Source organism: Anomalospiza imberbis, chromosome 28 (genome assembly GCF_031753505.1).
Source record: "Anomalospiza imberbis isolate Cuckoo-Finch-1a 21T00152 chromosome 28, ASM3175350v1, whole genome shotgun sequence".
Classification (NCBI taxonomy): domain Eukaryota; kingdom Metazoa; phylum Chordata; class Aves; order Passeriformes; family Viduidae; genus Anomalospiza; species Anomalospiza imberbis.
In genome coordinates, this window is record NC_089708.1 from 153353 (window position 1) to 165596 (window position 12244).

The window sequence follows — 12244 nt, forward strand, 5'->3', positions numbered from 1 at the left end:
GTAGGAGCAGGGGAGTCAGCCCTGCAGGAAGTGGTGACCCTACGGACAGCCTTTTCTGGAGCCTGCTGCAAGGCCTGTCAGACAGACCAGGTGCTAGCTCCTCAACTCTCCTGGCATACTTCATGCCCCTTGGGGTGCCTCTCAGCCCAGAATAGCCCGCTGTGCTTGATACCTGAGCTCTTGCTCTCCATTTATAACCCAGTCACCCTCCCAGACTTGTTCCTTATTGAGTGAGTATCTGCCCTGGCGGCCAGCCCAACAGCCTGCTGGAGCCAGAAATAGAGTTGGTCTAGGGGCCAGGCTGGGTGGTGGGCTTGATGCCACGGTCACACAGAGCCAGCAGGTACAAGGTGAGGGCAAGCACGTTTCCCCAGCCAGGGCACGCACCGCCATCCCGGCAGCACGGCCGTGCTTGGAGGTGGCTGTTCAGCTCTGCCTGTGCGTTACCTGAGTCACGTGTGGTTCCAGTGACACTCCAAAGCCCTGGCTTTTGCCCAGGGCTTCATTTGTCCTGTGACGGAGGACTGCACGCTGCCCTCCCACCGTAGTCAGGGGGACAGGCTGTTGGGCAAGCTGACAGAGAAGAGGGACGGAGCTGTGCTGCTTACTGCCTGGCCGGGGCAGCCCCGGCCACATGACTTTGAGCGAAGCTGTGACTGCAAAGCCCCACCTGCCCGCTCCCTTCTCGCCGCCCACAGCCAGCGCAGCTGCGGCGGCTGAGGTTACAGCGGCTCCCGCGGAGCCGGGGCACGGCGTGAGCAGGTTGCAGAGCCCTGAGCATGGCTGAGCGCTGACCGCGGGCTCGGAGCCGCGCACACGTGCAGCTGTGGTGCGGAGGCAGGATGTGGGCTTTCCTGGCCCAGCTGCTGATCGCTCTGGTGCTTCTGGCCTTCTTCCTGGTCAGCTGCCAGAACGTCATGCACATCGTCAGGGGCTCTGTCCGCTTCCTGCTCAAACACGCCCATCGTGAGCTGGACAAGGAGCTCGGGGAGAGCCCGGGGCTGGCGGATGACGAGGAGGCTCTCTCCGCCAGAGTCGTCCGCCGGCGCGTCCTCCTGAAGGTAACGAGCGGGCGAGCTGAGAGACCGGCCCCAGGGCAGACGCAGAGGATAGCAGTGACGGGTCAGGGCAGGGTGGGAGACGGAGGCTGTGGGGTGCATGTCAGGTGTATTGTTCTACCTAGTAAACAACTCCCCTCACCGCCCTCACATGCCCTGATGTCCCTCCTGTTCCTGCAGGGGAATGAAGCCCTTCATCTCCCTGGAGAGCAGGTGACTGAGGAGCAGTTCACAGATGATCAAGGCAATATCATCACCAAGAAGGTGAGTGATCAGCGGCAGGATATGGGTAAGGGCATGCCGCAGCCTTTCTCTTCTCCCCTCCACCCCCGTAACCCGGGGCCCATGTAGGGCATTCGTGTCCCACTGTCTTCGGTTACAGTCACGGCACTTCTCCAGCTCATGGGACAGAGGCTGCACACCACGTGCAGTTTAGGACCAGACTGGGTGAGGAGGGAGTCATGGTGCCCTGGGGCTAGCTGTGACGCCCAGCTGTGTGGGTCTCCGCAGATTATCCGGAAGGTGGTGCGTCAGCTGGGCCCTGGTGACATGGGTGACAGGCAGGAACAGGAGGAGCTGATTCTGGAGGGCTCGCTACAGGAGCCCCAAGACCTGGAGGCTGAGGATGACCACTTCATGAAATACTCTATCTTGCACCGGGATGGTCTGGGCGCCAAGGTACAGTGTGGCTCATAGCCCTACCTTGCAGGCAGCCTGCCTGGGCCAGCACCCAGGACTCTCAGGACTTCGGCAGGACTCTCAGGCTTTGGGTCAATGTCACCCTCTGTCCTTTCTTCTGCCCTGAACTCCTCTCCTGTTTCCTCTCTAAGACTTCTAAGGCAAATCTTGCCCACTGCACCAGTCTTCTTGCTTGGTGTTTTCTGCCTGCCAACTGACACTACCTTTCCCTTTCCTGTCCTTTTCTCTATGTCTGTCTGTTCACCTGGGTGATGTCCTGCTTCCTGCCCCTTCGGCTTCCTCAGGAGGTGCGAGTGCGTGCCCCGAAACCAGAGGTCTCTGGGGGCAGGATGGGGGCTCAGATAGTGAAACGAGCCAGCCTGAAAAGGGGGAAGCAGTGACCCCTCAAATGGCCTCTTTTGAGGTAACCCTACCTTTGCTCTTCCTTCTGTCCTGGCTCTCCATGCTGCTGCCTGCACTGAACTGCTGGTCATGCACATTCTCCTGGGAAAGGTGTGGTGGGGAAGTGGCCAACTCTTGGCCTGCAGAGAGGGTTTGTTGTGCTGCAGCAAAAGACTGAGGGTGGGCAGCAGTGTGCCCCTGCTGATAACCTGCTCCTGGGTGCTGTGGGCATGAGGTGCCTGGTCTGCAGTGATGCTCCAGCCAGCTGTGTGCACAGCACCCACTGCAGCCACAGTGCCAAGGGCTGCTACCGCAGGGACAGCACTTGAGTGCTCAGGGTGGTGGTCCCCAGTGACAGGGTCACAGAGTTGTTACTCCTGGTTATGCTGGGCTACAGACAGAGGGATGGTCTTTGTCCAAGTCACTCCAGGGACTAGATTGCATTTGCATGGGGTCTGAGCAGAACTACCCCCTTCATGCATGAACACTAACTGTGCAGCGTTGTGGCAGATGAGACCAGCCCTTGGAGCTGGTGCCTTGGTGTCCCTCTTCCCAAGGGGTGCAGCTGAGCACTGGCAGAGCTGTGGGTCAGGTGAAGGGTGTCCCAGTTCTGTGGGGCTGTGGCCTACTGCCTCTGCTCACAGCACTGTTGTGGGAGATGCAGCTGCTGCCTCTGCCAGCCATGTAGAGGGAAGCGTTGAGGTCTGCTGAAGCCAGGATGGGGGCAGGCCTTGTCAGAGCGCTGCTGGGGAATGTCTGGGCAGTAGGGATGCAGGAGTGGCAGTTGCAGGAACATGACACTTGTAGGGGCTGATAACAGGGCACCCGCCTTTGGCCTAGGACATTTCTTCCATTGATCCTCATTGAGCTCAGAATGACCCCTTAAGTCTTGTGCATTCTCTGATTCCTCTGCCTTCCCTGTAGAGTGGGACTAGGCCAGGTTGCTTGCCACAGCGCTGTTGAGCCTAGCTGCATCGTTTTTCTCTGCACACTCACTGCTGGGCTGACAGTGCAGCACTGGGGGAAGGTGTTGCATGCGTGCTCCCCAGCTGCCCGGCACTGCCTCCTGCTAGGAGGCTGCCAAGCAGGGGCAGTTGGTCTTCTGGCATCTGTTGTACGTGCATGACTCGCTCTGTCCTCCCTCTCCCTTCTCTCTGCACTCTCTTAGTGAGCTCTCTGTGGGTGTATGAAAGTCAAGAGGCTTATGCTTGCAGGCACATGTTCATGCAGACTCTGTCCCCCTCTGCCTGCCCCACTCCCCAGACAGTCCCTGGCTCTGCCTCTCTCTGGGGCACCACTCCTGATGCTTTGCTTTTGCAGTTTTCCACTGTGTGAAAGTAGCCCTGGGTGTGCATTGGGGAATGTCTTCCTAACTGCTGGGAGAGTGGAGTGTAGTCAGTCACCCTAGCTGAGGTGGGGGGCTCAAGGCTGGCCTCCATCCCAGATCCTAGAGCAGCCCTCCCAGCTCCTTCCCAGTGCCACGTTGCAGCTGGTGCAGCTCAGCCACTGCTTGCTAGTTTGTGCAGATGGGGCAGCACCATCAGTACCATCGGTGTCATTTCTCCTCGTTCCAGGCCTGACACTTAGTGGTGCTCTGTCACTGTCTGACACCCCCCAAAATTTGTCTTATGGTTGGTTGCCTGGCAGCATGGGTGCATGTGGAACAAGCACAGTGTACAGAAGGGACTTCCCAGCCATGTACCTGGCTGCCTCCACCATTTATCCTGGATGTGCCACCATGAATGCCTGGTAACCCCATTTCTGTGTCTCTCTGTGTCTCTCCAGGATCACACCTCAACACCAAACCACTGAACTTCACACACGTTCTGACACATACCTGGGAAGAGAGGAGAGGAGAGCAGAGAGTGGAGGGGAGCAGGGCTGGCTGTACATGTTCCTATAGGCTAATGGCATGATTTCTGTATGAGATATACTTACCGTCCCATCCTATCCGCATGACTGACTGACTGCAAGACGCATGAGCTACAGTACTTAAAACAAAGGAGGGGCCTCCATCCTTGCCCCGCTGCTGCCAGGAGCCCAGAGACAGCACCACACACCAGGGGCATGCTCTCAGCTCCTTTGGGAGGCAAGAGATGGAGTAGAAGAAAACGAGAGGGAAAGAGATTCCACCTCCGTGTGATTGCGTGTGTAGATGCATCCCCACGTCTGTGCTCCAGCTGCAGGAGGAAAGCTGGGACAGCATGGCACTGCTCACCATTGAAGGAGAGGTGCTTGGCCCCCCCCGCAAATGCCTGTGCTGCCTCTGCTGGACTTGCTTCTCATCCCTCCCTGTGAGTGTTAGGTTTTGGGGAGGGCAGCAGTGGCCAGAGGGTGCAAGGGGAGGCTTGCAGGGAGCACAGCTGCAGGGCAGAGGGACTGGTGCAGGGCTGCCCTTCCTCTACCCAGCACGTGCAAAGTCTCCCGTCAAGGCAGAGCTCTGGGCTGAGGACTGAGCTCGTTGCTTATGTTGAAAGTGTAAAGTGTACAGCAATCAGCCTTGTGTATATGAACCAATAAATACTATGCAAACCCCTAGGGACACTCTAGCAGTATGTACAAAGCACTGACAGCTCTGCTCTCATATACCTCTTCAGGCTGCAGGATGGGCAAAGCCTTTGGAATATGTGAGCAGCTCTGGTTAATGGAGCAGGAAGGCTATAGGAGTGAGAGGGCAGCAGCCTGCCCCTGCCCCTGTCCTGTGCCCTCTGCCTGAGCCTGGCCCCTTCCTGGCCTGAAGAGGGGGGAGCTAGAAGTGCAGTCCCATGGTCCAGCCCCAGTTTGTGTTGGCTCCAGCTGGGTTGAAGCTGTAGGCCTGCGTCGAGGTGCTTGGGGCCCAGGGAGGATGTGCAGTGAGAGAGAGCAGGAGGTGCTTGTGCCACACATGGGGTTGTGCCTAGCTCTACTCAGCACAATATCTGCTCAGGAGATGAGCCAGGAGCTAGCAATAGCCAGCAGCCATGCAATACGCACCCCAGGCAAGGGCTTTGCAGGGACCCTGGCCTCCCTTGCAAGGGAGGTTAATAGCCCTGGATACTGACTCTCCCGGGACCAAACCCAGAGACATGGGAGCTGCTGCCACGGTGGCTGCATTTCCTCCAAGTGGAATCTGCTGTGGCAGCAGCCTGAGCCCTGGGGGCTGGGGCAGCCTCAGCTCAGCTGCTCTAGCAGGAGAGCCGTGCTGGGCAGAGCTGCCCAGGCAGCTCACAGTTGGGCAGGACATTGAACCTGGTGTAATACTTGACCCCAGGAGCGCAGGGAGAAGGTAGTGGCACTTGGTCCCAGGTCCCTGACCCTGTCTGATGTGGGGACCTGGCCTTTGTAGCACAGTGATGTGGGGACCCCCTGCTCTTTCTCCTGGAAGTGGCCACGGACCTGCTTTGCAGAGTCTGAGTTTGTTCTCTGTGGCCAGGTGCAGAACAAGCACCCCTCCAGCTTCAGGCTATGTGATGGTGGCCTTGGCAGGGCAGCCCTGCCTTTCAGTGGGTGCACATCTGCTGGGAGACCCCTGGCTGCCCTGCAGCCAAGGAGAAGCCTCGCTGCAGCAAAGCGACTGACCCAGCTTAGCCTTGGAGAGCAAAGCAGTCCCCTCCCCACCCCAAAGTTGAGCCATATAGGCACAGACTCTCCATCCATCACCCTTGCTGCGTACAATAACCTCCCTAGACCCACTGCAACAGCTGACTCTGTAGCATCACCCTAGAGTTGTGTGTGGGTCCAGTGCTTTGGCCTTGTGTATGCTATAGGGAATGTGCTGTGCTGCCACCGTGCCAGGCACCTGCAGTGACATTGCTTTGCGCTCAGATTGCTTGTAGGGCTGGTAGGGGGAGGCTGCACCCAACATTGAGCCTAGAGAATGCTGCAGTCTGCACACTAGAAGCTTTTTAGAAGTTTTAAAAATTACTATTATTTTCTTTTTTTAATTGTTATGGAAACAAGCCTTTTGGATCTCCCTGTCTTAGGCCCTGATGTATAGATCATTTCCCTGTACACCAGCTATCAGACTATGAATTAATAAATAAATCAACACAAACAGTGTCTCGTCTCTGCTTTTCCAAAGACGGGGAGGACGGAGGCCCCGGGGCCGAGTCCCCTCTTGCCGGGAGGGCCGGGGCGGCCGTGTGCTGTGCCGTTCCCGGAGCAGTGCAAGGGAGCAGGAGCGTGCGCACCCCCGAGGGGCTGCGGCGGCCTCTCCCGGGCTGGGCGACAGGGGGAGCGTCCGTGCCACTGCTACCCCCACCACTGCGGGGGCTGTCCCGGGGGCGGCGGCGCTACCGAGTCCCTACCCGAGAGGCCCAGCAGAGAGCAGCGGCCCGACCGGCGCTGTCCAGCGTCCGCGCCGCCCCGCGCTCCGGCCCTGTATCCCGTCCATCCCGACCCGTCCCGTCCCACCGCATCCCATCCCATCCCATCCCATCCCGACCCATTCCCGTGTCCTGTCCTGTCCTGTCCTGTCCTGTCCTGTCCCGTCCCGTCCCGTCCCTGCCGCTCCCGCCGCCGCCGCCGCCACCGCCGGTGTTCAAAGCGCAATTTGTCTGGGCCGGACCAATCGCGCGCTGCCGCTGAGGCGCAGCCAATGGCGGCCGCGGCCGCCGAGGCCTGGCCAATAGGCGCGCCGCCCGCAGCCGCCCGGCCAATGGGTGCGCGTTATTCTAATGGCCCTCGTCTTTATCAGAGAAGTGTTGGCGCTGCCCGAGCCCAAGTTGAGGGTCCGGGGCCGGCGGCACCGCGGGGTCACGGGGCGCTCCCCGGGCTGCCCGCGGCCCGGCCCCCGCCGGGATCCCAGTGCCAGCCGGGCGCCCACGCTCCAGGGCGGACTCTGGGGCTCTGTAGCCCCCAGGCCGCCGGTAATGGGCCATCCATCGCACCTCCGGGGTTCAGGGTTCTGAGGGCCGCCTCGGTGCTAGAGCCATGGATGCCAACCTGCCAGGCACCTTTCTGCTCAACGGCCCCTCGCTGGGCCCCTTCCCCGAGGCCAAGGCGCCCGTTTGCCAGTATTCAGTGCAGAGCTCCTTCTACAAGCTGGGACCCCCAGGACTGGCTGCCCAGCTGGCTGCTGGCACCCCCCACGGCATCTCCGACATCCTTGGCCGGCCCGCGGCGACACCGAACAGCAGTCTCCTCCCTGGCTACCCCCACGCGGGAGGATTTAACGGACTGAGCTCCCCGGGCGTCTATTACGGGCCCCAGGTGGGCGCCCTCCCCAAGGCTGGTGGCGAGTACCTGCCGCGGGGACGGAGCTGCTGGGCGGAGGCGGCCCCGGAGTGGCGGGGCGGCCGGCAGTGCGGCGGCCGTAAGTACCGGGCTCGGAGCGGCTGGGTGTTGGGCGGTTGGTTGGGTGCCGCAGGTGGCGGGCACCTTGCGGAGTCCTGACCCATGGGCACGAGGGCAAGGGCATGGGGCAGGCTGTGTCTTTTCCATTGCCCTGCACGAGGCACAGCTGGTTGGCCAGCAGGCTCACCCAGGACAGTCGGAAGGACCCCAGTGCCGGAGCTGCTGGACCTCAAACGGTCACAGAACTTTCTGGCTCAAGGGCAGGGGCAGCTCTAATTACAAATACTAATTCTTTGTCCCCAGGCAGCCACACCTGGCAAGGACAGGCAGAGCCCTCTGATTCACAGATCTCCCTGTCTCTCAAACAGCCTCACTGGGAGTCAGTGCCTGGTTAGTTCACGGCAGAGACAGGCAGGACAGCCAGCCCCGGAGCCCCAGGCTGGCAGCACTGCCTTCCTGGTGGTGAGCTGTCAGGGGGATTGCAGAGCGTGTTGCTGCTGTCCCAGAGGGTAGGTGGGTTGGGCGCATCCACTGTCCCATGGGAAGCCCCAGGAGGCTGTGTGCAGCTGTTCAGAACCTGCAGCTCCGGTTCCCTTCACCCCTTTGCAGGTAATGATTTTGGAGCAGATGGGTTAGGCAGTTTGGCCATCTGCTCCTGACACAGCTACAAGCCAATGACCAGCTATGCTTGTCTTCTGTCATGCATCCTGCAAGGTGTGGGACATGGGGGCACAGTGCTCCCAGCGCTGCATGGCTCTGGGGTCAAGCACTGTTGATAACGACCCTTACCCTCTCAGCACAACCACTTAGCAGCGTCCTTGATCAGGACGTGCCTATCCCGGCTCTTGCTCTGTGGGACCTCCACAGTGGGCAGCTCAGCCCTCCTGGGGTGGGGCTCAAGCTGTGAAGCAGGAATACAGTTTTAATTTGGAGAGGAACAGGTGTGGAGGGACTCTTTGGTCGCTGAGGACTGGTGAGTGTGGACAAAGGGGGAGCTGTCCAGAGTCGTGGGCTGCCAAGAGCTCACCCACTTCTCTCTTCCTCTCCTGTAGCCCCTGCTCACTTGGCTGACAGTATCCACAAGAAGAAGCACACACGTCCAACCTTCACAGGACACCAGATCTTTGCTCTGGAGAAGACTTTTGAGCAGACCAAGTACCTGGCGGGTCCAGAAAGAGCACGGCTGGCCTATTCTCTTGGCATGACTGAGTCCCAGGTGAAGGTGAGTATTGGTTCCTGTGTGGCATGGGGTGCTCAGCGTGTTGGCTGCTAAATGAGCTGGGCCCGTGGGGCAACAGGTCTGGTTCCAGAACCGACGGACCAAATGGAGGAAGAAGAGTGCCCTGGAGCCCTCCTCATCCTCGCAGCGGGCGGGGGGCTCTGGCGGAGAGCGGGCGGCCTCTGAGACCGAGGACGATGAGTACAACAAGCCCCTGGACCCAGACTCAGATGACGAGAAGATCCGGCTGCTGCTGAGGAAGCACCGTGCGGCCTTCTCAATGCTGGGCTTGGGCACGCACAGCGGCTGAGCACAGCACGGCCTGCCCCTCTGTGCTAGGGCGACTGGCCCAGCCACCGCATCCTGCCGGGGGTGACTCCCCTCGCCAGCAGGTGCCTGGCTGTTGGGATGGGGTGGCTGACAGCTGGATGGGGAGCATGGCTCACAGGGCTGGGAGCAGCACACATGGTAGTGTCAGGTGCAGTCGTGTTGTCGGCATTGATGAAATAAAGGTCCCAGTCAAGTCCCAGCAGTTGTTTCGTGGGCATGTGGTCCAGGGTGGCCTTGTGAGGCTGGGCTAGAGAAGGGTTGGGGATAGGAAGTATGGGGCAGGGTCTGCAGGGGAAGGGGCTATGATGTGGTGCTGCATGTGGGACGGGATGTGCCCACAGAAGCAGGGGAGCCCTGGAGATTTTCCCAGGGTTTTCTCTGGTTTGGGCATGTATCAGCAGCGAGAGCTGTTGGTTCAAAAGTCACTCACTGGGGCCTCTTATTGGAAGCTCTTAGCAGCAAATAAATATAATTTATCTTAACAGTGTGAGTGAGAGCCCATTCACCTGTCGGGGCTGCAGGATTGATGTGGCATCAATAGCCCCAGCGTGTTTGCCTGCCAACCTGTTGGGTCCCCCCCTGCTCTGTGCTGCACCTCTGTGCAATGGGGGCTGCACACACAGACGTGTGTGTGCACATGGGTCTGCACACCCCCTGTTCTGGCTCCCTGTGGCTCACCAGTGGCATGCCAGCTGTGGGTGCTGCACAGGGCCAGCTGTCCTTACCTGCTTAGGACGCCAAAGGAGCTCCAGCTGGCACAGACACAGCGCTGGAGGCTGGACAAGCTTGGCAGTTTTTCAGCCAAGAGCCAACTAAGTGCCAGCCAGGTGTGAGCAAACATGTGGGCTGTGTCTTGGAAGGAAATCGATAGCAGATAAGGTGCTGCCGGCCCATCCGGCACTGATTAGCAGCATGGCACAGGCACGGGAGGGGTAGGAATGGGGCTGGTGAAGGGATGCCCCCTCCCTGCGGCTGCAGGCCGAGTCCCCGCTTGGGACAGCTGAAGTTCCTGAACCACTGGGACCTTTCAGTGTCCCTGAGCACCAGCCTTGTGTGGGGCTGCAGATCATCGCTGTACAACCGGCCAAGGCCCACAATTGGCTTACAGCCCTCTTCAATCTCTAACTAGGCTGTGGGCACTTTGCAAGGAGACCTGACTGCTCAGTGCCACTTTTCCAGAGCTTAGGGGACTACAGTCCCTGCATAGGCCCCCGTCCAGCCCCTGCGGTGAGCACGGGGCTTGTAATGCTCCCCCTCCAGCCATGCAGCCCCCGCTGCCTCCATGGGACAGATGCTGGGCCCGGACAGAGCTGATGGACCCTATGCAAGGACGTGGTATGGCAGGTCCTGTGGGAGCATGGTGCATGGGGCTGGTGGCAGGGCCGGAAGAGACACATCACTGTCTGTGGACAGAGCCAGCGCTCAGCAGGAGCAGGTTCCACATGGTGGGAGAAGTGAGGGGCTGCTGGTGGGATATTTTTTTAACATTTTCTAGGCAGCCCAGCTTGGCTGACAATTTTTAATGTACTAACTGCCTGGTCCAGTGAGCTGATTAATTGGTGCTGTGGAGATCAATACAAAACAGAAAATTAAAACAATTTTAAAGTGATTAAGTAGTTTAACACCTGTCTGATGCCACGTCAGGGCTGGGAGACAAATAAAGCAGGTGGCAAAGGGCCTGCTGTAGGCAGGGAGAGTGACAAATGGCTGCTGCAGCCTGGCTACCCTGTGCATCCCCACATTGAGACAGGACCCCACACAGTGCTGATCCATGCAGGGCCCCAGCCCAGTAGCCACGACTGACCTCTCTCCTCCCTGTGCTGCCCACCATGGCTCCCACTTTCCCACTGACCACTTGCTGCTGCAGCAGAGTGGTGCCCCATCAGTGCTGGGGTCTCGACAGGAGCAGTCAGCAGTGAGCACTAGCTCTGCCCACCCTGTGCCTGGTGCCAGGCAGCCTCAGGCTGTGTGGGCAGAGCAAGCTGCACCAGAGGTGCAGCAAGGCAGGCCAGCCTGGCAGGCAGATGGATGGCAGCTCCGCTTCAATTCTGCATCCCTTTTCTCCCAGACAAACCCCGTCGGATTTTCATAAATCAAAGCGCCACACTGTTTAATAAAAATTTATTGACTTACAAGTGATTATTTATCAAAAGGCCATTAATAGCAGCTCCGGGAATGATGTGCTACTGGGTGGTGCGTGGAGACTAATAGCAAATCAATGCCAGCATCCGGGCAGAATGCATATGAGGGCTCCTGGCCCCAGTGGGGTGCACGGCTGCTGCCGCCGGAGCCAGCAGCCCCTACCCCATGGGCCGCCCAGTGCTCCCCCTCTGGTTATTTATCGCTTACAAATGAAATGATCGATACTTTTAATCTAGAGCTAAATTTATTAACTTTCTCATCGGAGAGAGACATATTGACTGGGGGCATGGGGTGGGAGAGCCAAGGAAAGATGGATGTGTGCCTCCTAACCTGTCCAGCCAGCTCCTTGCCTGCTGTGGACCATCCTGAATGCTGCTGGGGATGGTCCCCAAGCAGAGCAGGGTGGCTGGACATCCTGCAAAGCTGAGGAAGTTTCTACAGACCACCACGGCATCAGGGACAGGGAACCCAGCTGCAGGCAGGAGACTTGTGGGCACCTGCAGCTGGATCCAAGTTCCTGAGAACATGGCAAAGGGGTGGAGGAGGCTTGTGGCCTTCAGCAGTACCTGAAGGAAATGTCTGTCATCCCCCCACCCCGCCACCGCCACAAAGGAGAGCTCTGGGGACACAGCCTGTGACAGGGCTCAGGAGTGGCTGCTGAACGGGGAGAAGTGAAGGAGAGCCTGGAGACCCTGCCTGGGCAGCAGGGATCAGCAGGCAGCGATGTCCATGTCCCTAGCAGCTGTGTCCCCAGCTGCAGCCCGGCACACGGGAAAGGGCCACCCACAGCATGCAGCGAGCACGGCACTGCCTCGGCAACAGTGACTCACTGTGGCTCCCTCCAGGGCTCCCCAGACCACAGCACGGTGCAGGGGTCTTCATCCAAATGGCCCCTGAGCTTGCAGCCAGAGCAGCAAAGTTCCATCAGGTAAATAAAAAAGTGCGGGAAAATTCAGATTTAAGGCCATTTACACAGAGCAGCTGTTCTCACCTGGCCTAGCAGATGCCCTTCCCAACAAACAACACTCAAGGTACAAAGGAGGCACTTAGGTAACTGCCTTCTCCAGAGCACTAGAAAATGCAAGCAGGCTTCAGCAGGTAGCAGTGAAACAGCTCTTGCTTGTAAGAGCAGAGAACCCAG

General features: G+C 59.1%; 2 protein-coding genes across 14 annotated transcripts in view; both read left to right on the top strand.

The window, feature by feature from the left end:
- The window catches only part of ANK1 (ankyrin 1), a 55583-nt gene extending 49412 nt beyond the window's left edge, over nucleotides 1–6171 (top strand). For 10 of the 13 annotated variants that reach the window (XM_068174625.1, XM_068174628.1, XM_068174621.1 and 7 more), the window contains 4 exons: nucleotides 1239–1322; nucleotides 1569–1737; nucleotides 2040–2160; nucleotides 3924–6171. In XM_068174625.1, the coding sequence (XP_068030726.1) occupies nucleotides 1239–1322; nucleotides 1569–1737; nucleotides 2040–2137 (351 nt within the window). In that variant the 3' untranslated portion in view covers nucleotides 2138–2160; nucleotides 3924–6171. Of the gene's footprint in view, nucleotides 1062–1238; nucleotides 1323–1568; nucleotides 1738–2039; nucleotides 2161–3923 lie in introns of all 13 variants that reach the window. The other 3 variants (XM_068174635.1, XM_068174636.1, XM_068174626.1) reach the window with 3 other exon arrangements.
- Nucleotides 6172–6977: 806 nt separating this feature from the next.
- Nucleotides 6978–12244, top strand: part of NKX6-3 (NK6 homeobox 3) — a 322554-nt gene continuing 317287 nt past the window's right edge. Inside the window, exons 1-3 of the mRNA XM_068174676.1 lie at nucleotides 6978–7431; nucleotides 8465–8634; nucleotides 8711–8963. Coding sequence (XP_068030777.1) covers nucleotides 7050–7431; nucleotides 8465–8634; nucleotides 8711–8941 — 783 coding nt within the window. The 5' untranslated portion in view covers nucleotides 6978–7049 and the 3' untranslated portion in view covers nucleotides 8942–8963. The remainder of the gene's footprint in view (nucleotides 7432–8464; nucleotides 8635–8710; nucleotides 8964–12244) is intronic.